The sequence below is a fragment of the Cupressus sempervirens genome, chromosome 6, assembly GCF_028749045.1.
Source record: "Cupressus sempervirens isolate cs-2001-9-10 chromosome 6, ASM2874904v1, whole genome shotgun sequence".
In the NCBI taxonomy this organism is placed as follows: domain Eukaryota; kingdom Viridiplantae; phylum Streptophyta; class Pinopsida; order Cupressales; family Cupressaceae; genus Cupressus; species Cupressus sempervirens.
This window is the reverse complement of record NC_143123.1, coordinates 150,922,999-150,944,844: the sequence shown is the minus strand read 5'-3', so window position 1 is coordinate 150,944,844 and position 21,846 is coordinate 150,922,999. Positions and strand designations below refer to the sequence as shown.

The following is a 21,846-nucleotide window of genomic DNA, read 5'->3' as shown; positions in this document are numbered from 1 at the left end:
CATCATGTAGACCTCTTCGTGGAGATCACCATTTAGGAAAGCACTCTTGACATCCATTTGATGGACTGTCATGTCCCCATTTTGGAGGCAATTTGATTTAATTAATTTAATTAATTAGGTTGTCCAAAATAATGAATATTTTATGAGGATGACTAATTAATTATTTTAATTAAATAAATAAGTGGTATTAAGTTAATTATTTATAAAGTTATCAAATAAATAAATATTAAAAGGTAACTTTATATTTAATTAATTTAATAAAGTGACTTGAATTATAAAATATTTTATAAAGTCACTTTATAAAAAAAATCAAGAGTTCCCCTTTTGAGTACATACATGGACTTTGTAAAAGGAAAAAAAGAAGTAATATTAAAACTCATGTATTATCCCACATTGGCAAGACGGAAACGTGGAGCAAGCGAGGAAGGGATTAAAAGAAAGAGGATAGCTCTCATTTAAGCATGCTTGGAAATATCAAAGAAATTGGAGAATTTCTTAGAGATTATGTCTCAATAGTTTGAAGGACGAAATCCCTTCAAGTTGGAAATCTTGACGCCATTGAAAGAGATGGTCTTGAGATTCAACATAGTAGCAATTCGAAAAAGCAGATACGAAAAAGCAGTCCGAAAAAGCGGAACCGAAAAATCAGGCTGAAAAAGCGGGTACGAAAAAGCAGTCTGAAAAAGTAGAACCGAAAAAAGCAGGCCGAAAAAGCAGTTCGAAAAAAGCAAAGCAGAAGGGGCAGCATTGAAGGAAATTATTACAGCCATCTACAACCAGGTTCTTCTGTTAGTATTGCTTTTTAGGGTGTTATAAGCTTTCAGCTGTAAGTGTGCATTATACCAGCATTATCATTTTGTAATCCATGTAAATGCCAAAGTCTTGGCCATATTTCATGAGCATTGTATTTTTCATTGCAATTAAGAAGATAATAGTTGCTGGTGTCATTTAAGAAATTTAATATCATTATTTATCAGCTAATTAGTTTGCATACCAACTGTTTGTAAAAATGTCAGTTGGCTGTAGGTGTTCATTTCTCATGCTTAGATTATATATATGCACTGAATATTGTCAAAATTAGTAGCACACTCATGTTAGGTCATTGTATAGTCCATTGTAGTCTTCTAGCACAAGATTCTCATTGATGCAAATTGAAGAAAAAGTCATTTGAAGCTAGCTGAAATACTATATCAGTCATACGTCCCTTGCATGTGAATTGTTTGATGAAATTCCTTGAGCTTTCATCAGCATTTTTGAGGGAAAATTTGAGGAGGGTCATTACATGGACCTTCCAGCCAAACTGTGCTATCATTGCTAGGACTAATCTGATTGTTCTCATCTTTGCAGTAGTCTTACTAGATGGAATCTAAGAGAGCTGATCAACTATGGATAATTTGAGAGGCATCAATGCCTCTCGATTATTTAGATCCCATGTATCCTGATCAGTACCAGGGGCAGTTAGATGTTGTGTAACTCAGAACAATCTGATCAGTATTCCAATATTAAAAAATTGCTATTATCCACTGCTTCCAAGTGCTATAATTCGAACCATTGAATTGCTCTCGAGAAAAATATTAGTCAAAGATGCCATAGCATGTTTTTCAATGAAAAAGCGTAAAAATCTGTGAAGGCATGTACTTCGAGGCAAAAAAATGGGAAGACCGAAAAAATTTGAAGGGGTACCTTAAAGAGAGCTCGAAAAATCCAAAAAGAATATCTTGTCGATTTTTGGATCTGCTAGCTTGAAACCAAGGCACAAAAATCAAGGCACCTAAAAAAACAGACAACCTAATTGAAATCTTGAAAACCCACCAAGAATCTATAATCTTTTTTTGATCCGGTACAAAAAATTAGGGTTTTGAACAAAAACAGCCTTGCTACAAAAAAATCCACAAAAAATGGTAGAAATGTGTAGAAAAAACAAACGGAGTTGTAGAAAAATGGCCATAAGAAGCAAATATCATAGAAAATAATTTCGAGAAATATTGCTCTAATAATTTTGAACAAGAAATCATAATATTTTTTGAAAAAATTCAAAGAATTGGCTTTGATATCATATTACAAAGTAATTGATAAATATTTGCTTAATATTAACAGAGACCAAGAGGTCAATATATACAAAAGAACAAAATGATGTTTCCTTAGGAAATGATCGTAAAGAATAGAAACATTCTATTCTAGCTAAAAGAAAGCTAACATATAACTACCAACTAACTAATATTAGAAACATTCCAATTTTTACAATAGATTACAAATAGATAACCATTAACTAATAATAGAAGCTTATCTATTATTGTAATAAAGTCAACATTGGTGGACATAATGTTGAGAGTTTCGATTGTCTGTAGGATTGTGGTAAGCTTTCAATGTGATGACCACCAGATCCTTTTCTTCCATTTTGCGACCAATGCCTCCAGTGGATTGCAATTATCCTTAATCTTTGTAAGATACTCTTGCAAAGACACCTTGTTGTCCATCATAATGGAAAAAACCATATTCTTCAGGAATAACTCATTGTCCTTGTACGATTGTTCATGGAGATTCTTCAGATGTTTCCAAATATTTGAATTTGTCTTGCTAGACAACACTTCTGTAAGCATATGGATGGTGCCTAATAACTCGATCATCATGAATGCTTTCCAATTGTGCTCATCAAACTTGTCCTGGTCTTTGTTGGCCACCATGGGACAAGTAGCTTTACCAAGCACAATTAATCTAGGGAGTGATACTCAAAAACAATGAGCATGCACTATTTCCACGTTTTGTAATTTTTGTCAGTGAAGCATTTAGTTGCTTTCAAACATAATGTTGGTAAATAGTGTCATCCCTCCTGTTTTCTGATGACATGAATAACGAGGTCAACTTCTTAAAAAGATGCAATTCTTATTTCTCTGTCAACAAATCAATTAAATAACTTTTGGCATAGATTTGTACATGCTTGACTGTAGGATGATTCTTTTAATGGAAAAACCAGAAAAAACGTAAAACCTGTATTTTTAAAACATTAAAAAATTTGTAGGAAAAAATCTTTATAAAACTCTATGTATGGGTTTGAAATAGTTTGTCGCAATCAACAAAGAAACTGACAAACACTTGGCTTGTGAAAAAAAATTGAGCACTGTGTGAGCAAAAGAATAAAGAAGATGAAAAAGATGTGTCCAAACTAGGTTGCAGTTTCTACTAAAAAACGCCCTTCGTGTGGGTAGAAAATCTTTCAAACAACCCTCGTTGAATGTGAGAAGAGCAAGAAAAAATCGCATAGGCTTGATGAATTGTTGCGTGGGGAAAAATTGAAGTGAGGGCTTTGTACTAAAGAAAGCGCATGGCCGAAAGACCTCTGAGGTGAGCACAAGAACTGGTTGCATAGAAAGAATTCACGTCTTAAAAAGACACAATTGAACAAATGCAGATGCAGGTAAACTCCTTTGAAAACGATTTCCAAAAACCTTAGTTACCAGGGTTTGCTAGTTTGGCCTTCGGACCAGGTCTGGACTTGAACCAATACCTTGTTTGGGTTCCATTCACCACAAATTTGGCTAGGATTTGAATTTAGGCAACATTGATCGAACCCAGTCAAATTTTCCTTAAACAGGTCGAATTATCTACGAATCCGGTCGAATTGGGCTCCGTGGATGATGTTTAAGCCATTTTTTTGAACTTATTTTTATAATTTGTTGAGTTCCAAAACAATAAAAAGTGAATGTAAATGGCTGATGATGGCTTCCAACTCTCATCTGTGGTGTCCAAATAGGTTATTTTGTCTTGAGCAAGAGCAAATAGGTGGTTGAGCAAGAGTGAGTTTGTGCAAGGAGGAGTTGGAAGATTGGTTTGTGAGCTATCTTGAAGTGCTTGTGCCTCATTCCTGCACATCTGCAAGCTTACAGTGACAACAAGAGGTAAGTTCTTGTTCAATTTTCCTTTTGTTTTGTTTAAGCCTTTTTTTTTTTCAATAATCTTTCATTGCCAATAAGATCTTGCCATTGTTTTTCCTAAAAGTTTATTCTCAATATGTATACAATTTCTTTCCACAAGAAAAAGAACTTCAGTAGGATTTGCCTCTTACTTAGTAGGCAATGCCAATACCCAACAAAGAATAGAATTCCAATTTGATTCTCCTTTGTGGAAATATGTGGGGATATTGTACGTCCTTTGCCAGAAGGTGGTGGCTTCCGTTGGAAATGTCGGGGTTGTGATGTAGAAAGAAATAGTTCATATGATCATGTGGTGGGCCATTTGTGTGGATACCTTGGAAGAGGTGTGAAGAAATGTCCTAGTAAAAAAAATGCACTTGTGCAAATTTATTAGTATTAAAATATATTCAAGATCATGAGGAAGTAGAAGAGAGAGATGAACTTAATCAAAATACCATCAATGACAATAAAACTAAAAAAAGAGTAAAGGGAATGAAATCCACCCTAGATGTTGTGATAGAAGATCACCCCTTCTATAGTACCTCAATTGCCCCTTATTCTCAAAATCAAGCACCCCTTCCACACAAACGAAAGGGACCACTAAAAACTGCATATTAAAATTAAAGTAGGGAAATTGCTGATATTGACGTGGCAAGATGTTTTTATGCAAATAGGTTGTCTTTTAATCTTGTTCGCTCTCCATATCTCAAAAGGATGTTGAGAAATGCTAAACCTGCAGTGTATTTAGGTCCTGATTTTGAGAGAGTACAAACCACCTTGTTGGATCAATAGGTCAAGTTGATTAATGAGCAATTGAAGCCCATCTAAAATTCATGCATTAAGACAGGGGTAATAATTATTTCAAATGGGTGGAAACATGCTAGAAATTTTCCATTGACCAATGTTTTGGTGATGTTCGCTGAAGGGGCAGTGTTTTTGAAAGTAGTGGATTGTGAGGGGCAAGTAAAAGATGGACAATTTTTTGCTAATATTGTCATCTCTACCATTGAAGAAGTAGGTGCTAGAAACTTTGTCCAAGTTGTAATGGACAATGCAAAGAATTGTAGAGTTGCTAGTTTGTTGGTTGAAGAGAGATACCGTTATATTTTTTGGACACCTTGTGCAGTTAATTCACTCAATCTTATGTTACAAAAGATTGGGAAGAGTACTGGGTGGATCAAGGAGGTGTATGAAAAAGTTGAGGACATCTAGATGTTCATCACAAACCACCACATGACTCAAGGGATATTTAGAATGTTCTCACATTTGGAGTTGCTGAAGGTGAGTGAACTTGAATTCAAATTGGTTATTTAATTTAAAAAAATATGTATCTTACAATTTTTGATTGTGTGATGTGTATTCTTTTTTGAAGTTGGTATCTAATAGTTGTATATATTTTTCTCTATTTTATGTTACAGGTTGTTGAGACACGTTTTGCATTAAATTTAATTGTCTTGAGATGACTTATGGAAGTGAAAGAGGCACTTACCAATATGGTAATCAGCAACAATTGGGCTATATGAATGCAAAGCAACAATGAGAGGGTATCCAAAATTAAGCTTAGGATATTGGATGACTTATGCTCATTGAACCCGTTATGATTATGCTTAGGTACACAAAGATGGATAGGCCTTGCCTTGGAGAGATCTATGATGACATAGACTCAATGCTTGAGAAGATCAAGAAAATTGTAAATGAAAAAGAGCAAGACCCTCAAGAGACCTTCAAACAATCACAAGCAATTGTTGTAAAACGATGGAACGAAATGACCACTCTTCTACATTTTCTTGCCTATGCATTGAAGCTCAAATTCAACAGCATCCAATATACTGATCTACCAGGAAGGCTACCACCTTATAGAGATAAAGAAATGTCTGATGTATATAAGGCAGCATTTGAAAAACTCTTTCCTAATGATGATATGCAAGATTTGATTACGGATGAGTTCATATAGTTTGTGGATGCAAAAAATCTAGGTAATAATGCTCTTTACCATTGGTTTTGGAAGGATGCTCATAGTTGGTGGTATCTCCATGGCCAAAGTTACCAAATGTTGCAGCCCTTTGCAATCAAAGTGATATCACAAGTAAGTTTAATTTTAAAAAAATTACTATTAGTTTACTTTGTCTTCATAAATAATTAAATTGCTAGAAATTCTAGGATTCAAGATACATAATTTAAATTTAATTTTAATTGTTTACTTGGTCATGTCTTCATAGGTTGCTAGTTCATTTGCTTCGGAAAGAAGTTGGAGCATATATTCTTTCATCCTCTTAGTGGAGCGCAATAGGTTGCAATAAAAAAGAGCGGAGAACTTGGTATTTGTGCATTACAACTTGCGTCTTCTCTCACACAAGATTGAAGAATACAAATAAGGGGAGACAAAGTGGTGGGATGTAACTGTAGAGTTGACAGACTTGGATGCTTCTACTGCTCGGCTTAAAATTGAAGATTTTGATGCCAATACTATTATTGCTGTGCTGATACCATTGGGGTGAGCTCTGTTGCTGAGTCAACTAATACTGAAGAATTAGGAGGAGGAGAAGAAGAAGAAGATGATGATGATGATAAAGATGAATATTAACACATTTTTAATGCATTAGTTGAAATCTGAACTTGTTATGATTCATGAATCATGATTTAGTTACAATATTTTGAATCTTTGATGTTGAACTTGAAATATATGATGGTATGATCACGATTCATAATGCTATGATTACAATTTACAAGTTCAAAGTTTATGCTTATGGTGTTTTTGTTGTTTAAATGGTTAACTCTTATGATTTTATGTTATTATGTGACGTTCTAATTTTAACTTATGCTTCTAGGCTTCATAAATATGTATATATAATGTTTTATAATTTTTATATGTTTTTGTATGAATGAACCCAAAACCCTGTACCAATGTGTTAGTCTAGTTTTAGTCATAGATGGAAAACTCGCAGAGTACTCGGCGAGTTTCAAACACTCGCCCAGTTTTTAAGTTGGGCGAGTAAATTCCAGAAAGACTTGTAGGTTTTAAAACTCGGCAGTTGGGGAAAAAATCGTAGGTTAATCACCGATTACTTGGCGAGTAATCGACAAGTTTTAAATAAAAACTCGTAGTTCAAGAAACCCATGCCCAGTGACGGCTTAATAGGGCAAAAAGTCATTGTTTTTGCATTGTTTGTTGCATTTGTGTGGAGGGAAGAAGGTTTGAAGGCATTCTTAGCTGATTGCAAGTGATTCAAGGCAAATTTGAGTGGATTTTAGAGGATTCTAACTGGTTTTAGAAGAGAAATTTCTTTCCAGGAATGTTCATTTTATCATAGTTTGAAAACTTTTTATAATTTTAACAAATGTTCTATTGTTTTTGTTGTTGTTTGTAAATGATTTCAAATCATTTAAAATCATTTTAATTCTATGTTTGAACTTTGAATCATTTGAAACCCTAGTTATTCTAAACTTCTAACTTCTAAGTTCTAACTTTGTTTATTCATTTTTCTATAATTTATGTGTAGGGCAGCGGTCAAGCATTAAAAAAACATGACAAACCCACAAGAAGAGTGGCCGCAAACATTATGCCCATCTGGATATACAGGCACCTGGCCTAAAAATGCAAGAGATAAGACATGGCGGTATGCCTATGAAGCTCCAAATGATGTTGGGAAGGTTATATGCATTCCATGTGAGAGAATTATTTCTAGAGGCATAAACCGCCTCAAATACCACCTTGCAGGCATAAAGAAACATGATTCAAATCCTTGTCTCAAGGTAAGTGAAGAAGAAAAAAGATTCATCAATGCCTTACTTGCAGCTGCTGAAGAGAAAAAATTGAATAGGGAGAGGGCGAAATTAGCTATGAGGGCAGCCATAGCTGAATCTCAAGGAGCTCCTTTTGATATGCAAGAAGAAGAAGAAGCGCTTGAGAACATACTAGATCTCTTCGTGGCCCACAGATCCACAAACAAAATGTCTCTTTTATTGGTTCCACTTCTTCTACTGGTCTTAGTTCTTCATCACTATCTGCATCAGGGATAGGGAGTTATTTTGTGCCCAGGAACACACTAGAGCACAACCATCATTGGAGGGCATTGCATGGTTCAAGGAGGTGCATGAGCAAATTGATATTGCAGCAGCTGATTTTTGGTTTTTCAACAATATCTCAACGAATGCGGCTGATAGTACCTATTGGGTCAATATGGTGAATGCAATTTCAATATCGAACAAAGGGTACAAGCCGCTTAATCGCAAGGATATGAGTGGAAGGTTAGTATTTTACTATTTATTAATTGTAAATAATTGTGATTCACTTTAGTTCATTGTTATATTTTAAATCTTAATTGTTATAACTTATTTCCTATTTTTTACTAACACTTTATTACACCTAAATTTTGTAGGTTGCTTGACAATGCGGTTAGTAGGGCAAGAGTATTGATAGAAGACCAAAAGAAAGAGTGGAAGAAGTATGGCTGCACCATTTTATCTAATGGGTGGACAAATGGAAGAAGTAGAACCATTATTAATGTCTTGGTTGCTTGCAAAGATGATGTGGTGTTTTGGAAATCTGTTGCTGCCTCCAACAAAGTGAAAAATGCACACACATTGGCTTTAATGTTGGAGAATTTTATCATGGAGGTGGGAGTAGAAATGTGGTGCAAATAATTACAGATAATGCAGCAACATATGTGGTAGTAGGTAAATTTAATTTTTTATGTTCAAATCAATATGAATCATGAATGTAATGCTATGGTATTATTCAATTTAGATTTGATGTAATTTGTAAATACTAAATATGGAAAGTTTGTAACTAATTATTGATTTTTTGCTAATCTTTTAGGTAGAATTCTCCAAGAGAGGCATCCCACACTTTTTTGGTCACTTTGTGCAGCACATGTCCTTGACTTTCTTTTGGAGGACATAGGGAAACTTGATTGGGTGAATCCAATTGTGGAAGATGCTAGGCGAGTCATCAAATATATCTATAATCACCCATGGGTGCTCAATTTGATGAGAAAGGCCACTAAAGACAAAGATTTGATGAGACCTGCTATGACAAGGTTTGCAATGGTCTTCTTGACGTTGCAAAGTATTCTTGACCACATTTTGGCTCTGAAACAAATGTTTGTGTGTGTCGATTGGGTTGCTTCATCTTACTCGAAGCTCGAAGGAGAGGCTGTGGCATGAATAGTCTTTGATGATAGTTTTTTGCAAAGGCTAAGGAGATTGTGGAGGTAACTTCAAGAATCAAAACATTATATTTTTAGTTTATTCAAGTTTCATTATTAATTCATAACTTACTATGGTATTAACTAATTTGTATTTTTCAAATTTCAAATGTGGATGTCTCTGCTCCTGGTTCTAGTCTTGCGCATATGTGATGAGCAGCAATCCCCAATGGGAGGTCTTTATGAGGCCATGGATAGGGCCAAAGAGGCTGTTAGAAGTTACTATCATGGGGACAGTCTCAGATTTGACCCCATTTGGGAAATAATTGATAGGAGGTGGAACAATATGCTCCACCAACCCATTCATGCAGCAAGCTACTTCCTCAACCCCAAATTTAGGTACTATGATTGTCCTTGAAGTTGGGATTTTACTAAGACTTTATTTTACTTTACTTTTTAAGGTTGTGTAGTAAGACTTGATATCAATTAATGCGATCAGATTTCCACAATCCATCATAGTTATGTAAATCAGTTTTTGGATTAGATTGTGTGGAGATTTTTCCCATCAACGTTTTGAATGACACTACGTGATCCATCATCAGGATGAGAGAGCAAGAGACTTACTTTGTTTGACATCTCTTGCTCTCTCATCTTGATGATGGATCATGTAGTGTGATTTGAAACGTTGATGGTAAAAATCTCCACACAATCTAATTCAGAAATTGATTTACATAAAGACTTGATATCATTTTCTATTTGTTTTAGGGTTGATGATTCCTACTCAGATCCTAATGGAGAGGTCATGGAAGGTCTCGCTAAATGCATTGAGAGAATGATATCCAATGAAGTGGAGAGAGACCTTATTGTGACCGAACAACAAGTCTGTGGAATCGAGGGGTAATTTGTTCTCTTCTATGCTAGCAAAGAGAGCAAGATCTACTCAAGCACCAAGTAAAGCGTCAAACTTTAAAACTTTTGCTAATTGATAAGTTGTGTTTCTGATTATCTTTTTTTATTGCTTTATAACTTTTTATATTTTGTTTTGTAGATTCTTGGTGGGCAAGTTGGGTGGCAATACCTCCAATTTGAAAAAAATTGCTCTCAGAGTCCTATCCCAACCTTGTAGCTCATCCCATTGTGAGCGCAATTGGAGCTTATTTGAGTCCATCTACACAAAGAAAAGAAACAAAATGACTCAAAAATGGCTTAATGACCTTGTTTATGTGCACTATAATCTTAAATTGCGCATAAAAAAGTCATAGAGTTTAGAACTACTTGGTCCACTTGATCTAGATGAGATAGATCTTTATTCTGATTGGACAACACAGGAGCCAGGTTCATTGTTTACACTAGATGAAATCGCGGATTTGGAGAGGCAGGCCATGCAGGGGGATGCTAGAACTGATTTTCATTTCACAATGGATGACATTGAGGATGAGGACGAGGATGATGATGATTTAGGCTCAAAGGATGAGGCATTACCAATGCCACATATAGGAGGAGATGCATCCTCTTCCAGGACGCCAAGCGAGGAGGCACAACCATAGAGTTCATAGTCAAGCAGCTCACACCCTATCCCAGTGCGAGGCACTTCTTCAAGGACTAGACCCCCTCGCTTTCCTGCTAGTGCAACTGGAAAGAGGAAGATGTGATTGTATTGAATCTTGATGTATTTAGACTTAGTATTTACTTCTAGTTTGACAGATTGAAACTATTTACTATTTTGCTTCTTGCCATGAGCATTCCACATGAGAATGCAATTTTGTACGCGCTATGCATTTATATATATCTAAACTCTGCTTGTTTCTTTTGTATTCTCTTTAATTAAATTATTAAATGCATCTTCTCATTAAATTTTGCAAAATAAATATATTTTTTATTAAATTTCAGCAGTTTTTTTAGGTTCTCGAGTTTTCTCGAGTTTTTTTTTAAAAATCGCCGAGTTTTTCCCGATTAAACTTTTGGGGGGCTTGGCGAGTTTTCCAACTATGGTTTTAGTCAGATAAAACTCACTGAAGATATATATATTAGAAGTCATTATCATATGCTTAACCATGATAATAAGAAATTGTTATTGATAACTAATAATAACTAAAGAGACATGTCTCTTAATATCATATACATATGCATTGAGAAGATAACTTGAAACACACAGAAAAATTATAAGTGCTATTACAAGTTACAGAAAAGACAAAACGATCCAATTTTGACATGGTATCAGAGCAGGTTATTTGCTGGTTTAGAGGTTGAAGGATGTCTGAAGAGCACTCTAGTCCATCCTTCACACCATCGAGCAATTCTTATTGTTGGTATACAAAATGAGATCTGCGTTCAACAAAAGTTGTGGGTTCTGACAGTATTCTGAAAGGGTAATACAGTATTGTAAAATGGAATCACTAGTAATTGCAAAACCTAAACTGTGAGACGTCAGTTTGAATATTTTGGCTCATTGAATTCCACCACAATACACTTGTACTAGTGTGAGACTTGCCTATTGATAGCAGAAAATAGAGGATGCATCAGTTTGCTGAAACAGGACAGTCTTATTTTCCTGTACACAAAAGTCTTTATTCACAGCAATAAACTTTGAAGGAATAGAGGAAGACAATATGATATTTTGGAAAGTTTGCTGCAATATGGGAGTGGATAGTAAAATATGTCTCTTGAATCAACGAGTTTAAAATCGGGTGCTAATAAATTTATTGATATATTTATCCTTTGCTATTAACGATACTTTCTTGTCTTCATGTCAGGCTAGCAAGCAAACTAGGAGATCCTTTATTATAAAAATAGTGTATAGTGTTGCTAAATAAGACAAGAAATATTGGTGTGTATGAAGAACAAATAATACTTGTTGAAAGCTTTGATTTTGCTCAACTTCTGACTCGTGAAATTTCAGAAGAAGCACACTTGCTTGTAAGATGGGGTGCCTATAAACCCTTAATTAATGTACTGTACTCCATGAATCCGTTTACAAAAAGCTTCAAATTGACCAAGAATAATACTTTTGCTTGTATCTATAGATGGAAATGCAAGTATTTTGCTCAAACTCCAAATAGATTGGTTGAAAGAAAGAGTGGTTGGTTCAATGGTAAAGATTTACAATTAGAGCATATATATATAGGCGAAACTCAAATTGGGGGTTTTGGAGAAGGATATGGAGTCTATACAAGTTGGTAAGAATTTCTTTCTTCTAAAAATAGATGGTGGCCCTCAATGCCACTACCCTATTGTCACGTCCCATCTGTATTCAGGGATCATCATTTCCATTGATCTTAAATTTGAAAATCTTCAGTGTACACATGTCAAATGGTGACACGACATGAGGGATTAAACATTAGGAGTTCATTCGTCCAAAGCAAGTGATGTTCAACCGCTTAAACAATCTTCATTAGGTGAAGCGTTATGGAATGATGTAGTAGAGGATTTAGGGAAATCAATATCTATTGTTTGCTGCCGCTTCTACATTATAAACAATCTATTCGATAAAGTGGATATAATTACATTTGCAATTAATGTTGAAACATAATATCTGCATTATTATATTAATGCAAAAACATTGGGCGAAGAAAGTAAATAAAAGAGAAGTCTCATTAGTGACCTTAGCGAATCTTAATCAATGATAGAAGTCAGATTTTTGGAATATTTTATCACCAAAGATGAATATACCTCGGGAGGACATTGTAGATATACACCCGCGATCATACTGTGCAATACTTATATCTAAGTAATACATAAATTTGAGGAGAGGCAATCACCATCTTAGAAAATACTAGCAAAACTTCGTATCCATCCACAAATCACTACATTATAAATGCTACAGAAGTAAATGGAAATGGCGAGTTTGTTTCAATAAAGTTTTGTGTCTATATTTAATATCCTGGGAAAATGATTTAGCACATGCACAGAGTACTTTCGAAATTTGAAGAGATTGCTTATTGAATGAAAGATAAATGGTGAAAGCTTGAGTGGGAAGAATTGTATTCAGAGAAAAAGAATATGCCATGGGAATATGGTTACATTTTCCTTTTTGATACAAAAAAAATGCACTCGATGAAAGTATTGCCAATTGGTAACAAGGATATGAATCGGACTCTGGTCTATGACATCAACAAATACTCTGATAAATTTACACCCGAAGTTGTTCATAGGTGATAAATAAACCAAAGTCAAAAGAGCAAATTAAACACAAAATAAGAGCGAATATCCATGAAAGCATAGGGGAACTCAACTCCATTGAAAGTAGGGAACCACCGACTATCTGACACATACGAAAGGATTGATGGGATGACATAATCAACCACTAGGACTTGTGCTCTCTCACATGCCATGTCATCATTGTACTCAATAAGGAGGCTAGTGCGAGATTAAATAATGAGCATTGATCGGTAAAAGGGTTTGCGATACATCACGAAGGAAGCATAATACACAGTGGAGAAAATAATGTGGTTCCCATTGTCACTGTGAACGGTGTGCGGTAATTGTTGGCCATTTTTGCCCCCATTCAGTCTATCATTGATAATTGATCTGAGAGATCTTCAATGGGTTGGATTCTTTGTTTTGGGTTAACACACGCTAAAGCTAGCGGCTAACATATCATGTTAGCTTGGTCCCTTCATGTTGATTGAGTTGGCTCGATTTATTTTATTGATCGAGTTGACTCGGTTTGTTCTTTAGCCGAGCTGCAATTCTTATTTTGCCGAGTTAGCTTAGTTTGTTCTTGGTTGGGTTGACTCATGCTGTAGTGATCAACGACTCGTGTTTTCGCGATACATCTACCCATCCTCCTAAAAGTGCGAGAAGCTATCATGTGTCTTCATTCCGGTGTTTCCTCATACATCAGTGCTTCTTTGATGCTCCGAAACCCGAAATTGCGCCATATGGTGGAGGGTCACCTAGATCTAAGGATTCGTGTTTTTGTGATAAATTTGCCCATTCTCACGAAAACGCGAGATAGTGCCATGTTTGATGAGTGCTCCAAACGAATTACCTCTAGTGGGTCCACAGTTAGCAGAGTTATGTCATGTTGATTTGTCCACGTGTGCCAGCTCAACTTTTGTAGGTCCACAGGTGGTAGAGTTTTATTGTCCGCGATTGTCTACGTACTTCCATGCTAGCAGCTAGCAAGGTCTAGGGTTCATACACATGTAGATGTCATGCTACCACGTGTTGCCATTCTGGCATTTCTTCATACTGCATTGCTTCATCAAGGCTCCAAAGCTCGGAATTGCGTCATGACGCCATGCATTGCCATTTTGACATTTCTTCATGCTACAGTGTTTTGCGAGACTCTAAAGCTTGGAATTGTGTCACACTGTCATGTGTCTCCATTCCAATGTTTCTTCATATTGTAGTGTCTCCGCGAGACTTTGAAACCCGAAATTGCGCTATGTGGCAGGGGTCCCCACCTTTCGTGCTATATGCTTCCCTCTTTGCTAAGATCCTTTGATTTGACGGCTCCCGCATTTTCGCATCGCTGCCTTGGCCCTCTGCGAAGATGTGATAACCGTTGGATTTGATTGCATCTTGGGGATCTCGCTGCATCTTAGTTGTCTGTTTCAAAGGAAGGATCTTGATTGATGACTACGTCTTAATCTCTCATTGGGAAGATTCTTGCGATATCTGGGCCGTTCGTTTCTAAGAGAAGATCTTCATTGATGGCCAGCATTTATTTTCAGGGAAATCAGATCCCCCCCTAGCGGGTCAACCCTACATTTTTTGTGGCTTGAATCAACCTCTTTGGGCCATTTCATGTTATCGGGGCCAATTCTTGATTGTTGAGTGACTTCTTGGGCCTTGTTTGTATGACGCCATTGCACTCCATGCCTCTTTAATGCATGTAATGATCAGAGTTGAGTGCATTGATTTGGGTTTCTCCCTATCAATTCATGGGCAGATTACACTTCACGATTAGATTTCTTTTTGATTCTCAGTTATTGCTCTCCTCTGCAATTCAACTCCACTTGGTTGGGGTTTGAACTTCAAGTTAAATCAGAGTTATGACTGAACTCTTTAAAAGGCAGTTGTAAATATTTCTTAAGGGTTCCTCTCTGTCTTCACTAGTTCATGACAGTAGCCTTCTGCTTTGTTATTTGTAATCTCCTTTTGCCTTTCATGAATAAGAATTTCAGCTTACCTCTTCTCATATTCATTTGTATGTTCAAATATCTTGCCTTGTGTTGAATGCACTCCTTTTGTCTTCCTAGTTTACATGTGTCAATTTGCTCATGAATGCTACATTGTGAAAGTCATTTTCCTTGTATCAGCTCATTAGTCCTGACCTGTGTGTGAGTTTTGAGAAATAGATTGAGTCGAGATCTGTGTATTTGGACTTTGCATTCATGTTTTGTGCAGTTGTAGGTAGAGTCATAACCACAATCAATCTTGGTGCATCACCCCTGTTACCTTCAGCAATTTACTTTCTGCAATCTCTCTCCCTTTTCCTTCTAAGCCTTAGTTTGGTGCACCCTAGATTGCGAGGAAGCTGACCTTCTCTGGAGATTCAATCTCTGATTACAAAATCCCACACTTTTGAGATTGTTTCCATGTTACACAAGGTCTTCTGAGGGTCATACCTCAAGTAGGGGTGTAAACTTTTGTGTCAACAATTATCTATAGCACCGACTAGCCAACATATGTGGATAAGTCAAATTTGCATAAGGGGTGAATTAAAATAACCAGAGGCTGGCTATCTATAAGAAAGATCCCCCAATAAGTGTAAAAGCTTCGGGCAAGATGTGGGCCCATCAAGTGATATATATTGAGAATGAAAAAAGTACTTGATGGAGACAGTTGGACATGGGTTGTCTTGAGGGGAATCATAGCACTTGATAGTTGTCTTCTTACATTCTAATTGGTATTGGAATACTAGGTATATCTATGGAAATATTGATGTAAGCATACAAGTGTTTGTTTGTTATCCGACACTACTAGTAGTCTACATACCTTGGAAATTTATAGCAGAATGGTAAATAAGATTATCTACATAATCCACACATTTGCCAAAGTGGAATATATCCATACACACATAGTTGACAAAAAAATATGAGTAAATTACTACATAGTATGCCTTATTCTATGAAGGCATACATTTCTAACATATGAATGAAGAAGAATCTCATGACCCACAACATACATTTAAAGATTGTGATACATCTACACTGAGTCATCATTCTTCAATGTGTATAGAGGAGATCAGTCCTGAAATTCCTTTGTTGTGACCTACCATGATGAGCAAAGACGTCTTGAGTATATTTCATGGTGGAATGAGCATGAGATATGGAAGACCATTGACAAAGATAAAGAGTGATGTAGTTCAAAAGGGTATGAAGAAGAATATTTAATAGATTTGTCATTGTTGGATAAATTGAGGTTCTTGAAGCGAATATCTTTGATGATTGAGATTATGAATATCCTTCTATATCAAGAGGAAGCATGATAGTTCATTAGAGGCAACCTTGGACAAAGAGGAAGCAGATAGAGGATATGTTAATCTGAGGGAGTTTGACATTTGACACTTCATCAGAAGTAACTTTGAACAAGAAACTCAAAAGTTGATTTGAGATTCAGAGTGATTTTTGACACTTTATTAGAAGTAACCTTGACATTGAGGTCAAAAGGTTAGTATTTCTTTGTGAAAAGGTCCCAAGTGCAATCCCTCATAATACATTCTTCTCTATGAGAGATAAGGTTGAGGTGAAAACCTTATTCTTTGATATGTTTCATGGTTGATGTCATGCCAACACCGCATGACAGTATCTGTGATGACTTCGTGTAAATTTTTTATCTCATGTGTGTATGGGCATGCCCCCTGTGTACATCATGAGGAAGTGACGACATTTAAATGATTATCACTTGTATCTGTGGAAGTTATTGGAAGGTGACGACTTTACAATAACTTAAATCATGATATATATTTTATGTAAATGTTGAAGTAGATCATGAGAGATTATATCTTGTAAATCAACAACTAAGTGTTAGATGTCATTCACTTGACAGTCTATAGATATACAGATTAATGATAGGTTCATAGATATATGACGGTCTATAGATATATAGATATATGTAAATCAACAACTAAGCGTTAAATGTTATTATGAGTAGTTTGTATAGATATATGATAGGTATTTGGTGAATATCACGTGTTGATATTCTGATAGACTATTACCTTATTGAGTACTTGTTGAATATCATGTGTTGATATTCTGATAGGCCAATACTCATGATTGGTGCAAGAGCACATATGTGATAGGAAAATAGCATGCAACATTATTAATACAAAATTATTTTGCAAAAGGAAGTTTGGTGGCGATAGGATGACAACTTCCAATATGACTAAAATGCAAGGGCACAAAGCAAATATCAAAAAGATTCGAATTTAAAATCTGAAATTTGAAATGTTTGTGTGTGTGTGTGTGAGAGAGAGAGAGTTTAGAGTTTTATGTTTTAAAATAAAAGTCCTTTTCCTGTGGTGGAAATGTTTAGGTGGTATTTTTATAAGCCGACCCATCATTATCCACTTAGGACTTAGTATGAGTTTATTTTAGTTTGTTTTGGGTGTGTTAAAAGTTTTTAATTTTCGAAAATGTTTTATGGGAAAAATCAAAAGGAAGAAAATGATGAATATTCCTAAAGCATCATGTATTGGTATTCAAAATGTAACTGCCACAAGAAAGATATGATGGTTTCTTGGGAGTTACATTAGAAGGTTTTTCAAAAAGAGAGAGTGCATATTGTAAGGGAGATTTTAGGAGAGATCTTTTTTGGGAGAAAGTGAATAGAATTAATTCAGTCCTTGAGTTTTCTTGTAATTTTCTTGAGTTTCTAGTGTTGTATGGATGTGATTGTGTATTATTATACATACATTTTTCTGTTTGAATTTAGATCCTCATTTTGGGAGAAATCTGAAAATTAGATCTTAATAGTTTAGCATTTTCTTACTTTTCATTTCCTATTAGCCAGATCTCTTTGTTATTTTGAGAGTGGCCATTGCATGGAGGTTTTCTAAAGATTCTCCAATGGTCTTTGTCGGCCATTGGAGGATCCTCTTTAGTTTCATGCATTTATTTATTGCTGTATTGTTATCTCATATCATGTTACAGGAAAATCCAGTTGTGATGCAAATTTGAATGGACAACATCTTCATGTGTTGACCCTCATTTCATTAAATTTCTATGAATTTGCTGAAACCTGCATTCATGCATGTGAAGCCTGAAGTTGTGTACTGATTTTCTAAAGTTTTCAAATCTCTCTGTATCATTTTTGGTATTAGAGCCCAGCAAAAGATTTGGGATGAGAAAATGTTTTGTGATTGTGTGAATATTTTGAACATTGCATGCATGCCTCTATATTCTGTGGAGAATATTGATTCATAGAGTTGAATCTTATTGCCAAGTTTCGGTAAGATAATAAAAAAAAGGGCATGCTTTTGTGTCGCCATATTATGGAGTGAAAGAAGGTGATTTCCTCACTAAAATCAACATGTTAATGGGAATTTGGCATGGAATACATAAACTTACCTTTTGAACAAGTTTTTTATCTGTCATTTATTTTTGGGAAAATTACCAAGTGCATATCAACACTTCTCAAGTCTGAAATTTTCAATCTCAGTTTCTGACATGTGGGTACTGTTTTGGACTGTTTTCTTCTGTGAATTGCATTAAGTTTGAATAGGAAAGTATTTGATAGATGCTCATGTTCATCAAAGATTGGTTTGGAGTAAAAGAATGGGAAGAAAAAAAACAGCAATTTTTGGGTCTGAATTCGGCCCACTTTCTTTGATTTATGTGTAAAGTATTGAAAGTTCCTCATTTGGGCATCATCTTGGTTTATATTTCATTTGGAATTTAGAGTGAGATTTTGTTAAGCCCAGCTGGAACACCATTCATTCTATGGAAAATTCAATGCATGCAAATCATTTTCAGTCTAAGCTATGGTTTTGTGAGTGCCAAGTTGGACAGGTTTTCATGTTGCGCAGGTCATATCTTTCCAACCAACGATTGGATCTTGCTGAAATTTGAATATATTGGAGGAAATCAAATTACGTAGAACTTCACTAAGCGATCTTTGAAATATTGTCGAGTCCAAAAATTATAAGTGACTGAATGGCAGTCTATCAAAAAGAATAACATCAACTTGTTTTGATAGATTTTTAAAAGAGTTTTTTAGGAAATAAATTCCCAATTCTAAAATCAATAGCATCAAGTTGGACAATTTGTTTTGGTCATGGTTAATGTATGGTCAGTTTTCTTTAGTTGAGGGGATAAGTGCTTGACAAAATTCAATCACTACTACTTGAAGGCAATAAGTGAAAGAACGAGATTACAAATTTTTGTGGAAAAATATTTATCCTCTTTTAATGTCCAATGTTTCTAAAGCATTCTACGCTCATGAAGTAGAAAGAAGACAGAAACTTAAAGTATTTTTGACCGTAGAAATAAAAGAAGAGTGTTTCCTTTGTGCATGGTATGCTATGTTTGGCAACAGAACAAGAAGCAAATATTGGTTTGATTATTGATAGTAAATGGAAGAGAAAAATTATAGTTTTTGAGAAGCAGCTTGGTTCTTTGTTCTTGAAGCATTTGATCCTCCTGTAGTAGAGTTTGAAGTGAAAATTATAACAAAGTACGTTTATGTCATATGTTCATGTAGTAGATTATGTTATTGTAGCAAAATACAATGTGTAGATTGTGAAGGTTTCTGGATTGATGAGTGTGAGCCTTTGAAGCAACCCTTTGAGTTCAGTGTATCCACGAATGGTTTTTAGGCTGCAGCTCTGCATCATAATGGAAGAAGAAGAAGCAAAAAGACAAAGCTATAGCCAAAGACATTTTATATTTCGGACAAAGTGCAAGTGCAAGAACAAGGTATACAAAGTTATAATTGACAGTGGTTCCTTTGAAAATATAATCTCAGAAGAAATTGTTGAGAAACTGAATCTTCCAAGAGTACCTCATGATTTACCTTACAGAGCTTATGGGTTATGAGATGAACAATGGATTGATGTCTTTGAAAAGTCATATGTTTCTTTGAATATTGGACCATATTTTGATACCATTGAATGTGATATTATGCCTTTAAAAGAGTGTCACTTGATTTTGGGAAGAGCATGGCAATATAATAGGTCAACCATGTATGATTATAGAGAGAACACATATACTGTCAACAAGCATGGAAAGAAGACGATGTTGTTTCAATTGAAGAATGATGCAACATGGAAGGAATCAAGAAGTTTAGGCCTTATTGATAGGATAGCATTTCCAATGCATTATGAAGTTAAAGAGGAAGTGAAAGAAGTTTTGGTGGAGGCTAATGAAACTGTGGAGAAGGCAGCCATAAAGAATGCAGATGTATGTGAAGTTGGGAGAGAAATCTCAACAATGATAGATATAAGTTTTCCTTTGGAAGGGAAAGAACATGAAGTGCAAAAAGAACATAAATTGTAGCAAGGAGTGCAACCAATAAATGCTAATGAGAGGAGTAAAGAGGCAAGTCCTATGGGATTTGAGTGTGATAAAGTTATGGTTAAAACAATAATGTGTCCTTTGAAAATAGAGATGAGTACAATGCTGGAATGTACTCCTATGAACAAGATTTTGAAGGAAAATGATGAAGCCTTAAATATGCATGGTGAAGTGAAATGCCAAGAGGAATGGCATGAGGATGAAGATAAAGAATGTGCAGCAGCAGGTCATGAAGAAGTATCTGATTTATGAGAAGAGTTTGCAACCATCATGGGAGAATGGAAAAGGCATGGTGGTAGTATGGAGACTCAGCATGAAGAAGTTTCCAAAGAAGAGATATCGGATGATGTTATGGAAAAAGAAGAGGAGGCTGAATATGTTTATGACAAGGTAAGAAATTATTTTTGGGACATAAAATTCAGAATACAAATTCAAGTGTATGCAGGAATAATAAAAATTCAGAATGTGATGAAGTTACAAGTGTATGTAGCAGCCATACAAATTTAGAATATGATGAATTGGATGCACAGTGAGCAGAAAATTATTTCTATTGTACCAATGGACAACAAACCAAAGGTAAAGATAAAGGAGAAAGAGCAAATTCAAAAGATACAAGTTCAAGCAAGGCCAAGTTTTCTGATGGAGGACAAGTACAAACCAAAAGTCCAGCTGAAGGGATCCATATGTTTTTCTAATGCTTTGTTTTGTAGGTGTTTCCAAGGGACTTGAAAACTTTTGAAATTCGGGAGTATGGTGCAGGAGCACATATGTGACAGGAAGATAGCATGCAACATTATTAATACATAATTATATTGCGACAGGAAGACAACCTACAATATGACTAAAATGCAGGGGCACGAAGAAAATATCAGAAAGATTTGAATTTAAAATCTGAAATTTGAAATGTTAGTGTGTGTGAGAGTTTAGAGTTTTATGTTTTAAAATAAAAGCCCTTTTCCATGTCGTGGACATGTTTAGGTGACATTCTTATAAGCCTACCCAACATTATCCACTTAGGACTTAGTATGAGTTTATTTTAGTTTGTTTTGGGTGTATTAAAAGTTTCTAATTTTCGAAAATGTTTTATGGGAAAAATCAAAAGGAAGAAAATGACGAATATTCCTAAAGCATCATGTATTGGCATTCAAAATGTAACTGCTACAAGAAAGATAAGATGGTTTCTTGAGAGTTACATTAGAAGGTTTTTCAAAAAGAGAAAGAGTGCATATTGTAAGGGAGATTTTAGGGGAGAGATTTTTGGGAGAGATTTTTTTTGGGAGAAAGTGAATGGAATGAAGTCCTTGAGTTTTCCTGTAATTTTCTTGA

At 35.3% G+C, this 21,846-nt stretch overlaps 2 protein-coding genes across 2 annotated transcripts in view; both read left to right on the top strand.

Annotated features, from left to right (window-relative positions):
• Nucleotides 1-21,846, top strand: part of HCF109 (high chlorophyll fluorescent 109) — an 85,209-nt gene that overhangs the window by 51,138 nt on the left and 12,225 nt on the right. The window lies entirely within an intron of this gene.
• On the top strand, nucleotides 7,518-10,872 carry LOC149551682 (uncharacterized). Its single transcript, XM_089787203.1, has 6 exons — nucleotides 7,518-8,159; nucleotides 8,291-8,588; nucleotides 8,731-9,124; nucleotides 9,256-9,457; nucleotides 9,824-10,009; nucleotides 10,107-10,872. Exons 1-2 carry the CDS (start codon nucleotides 8,092-8,094, stop codon nucleotides 8,553-8,555), a joined length of 333 nt encoding a protein of 110 aa, XP_089643329.1. The 5' UTR covers nucleotides 7,518-8,091; the 3' UTR covers nucleotides 8,556-8,588; nucleotides 8,731-9,124; nucleotides 9,256-9,457; nucleotides 9,824-10,009; nucleotides 10,107-10,872.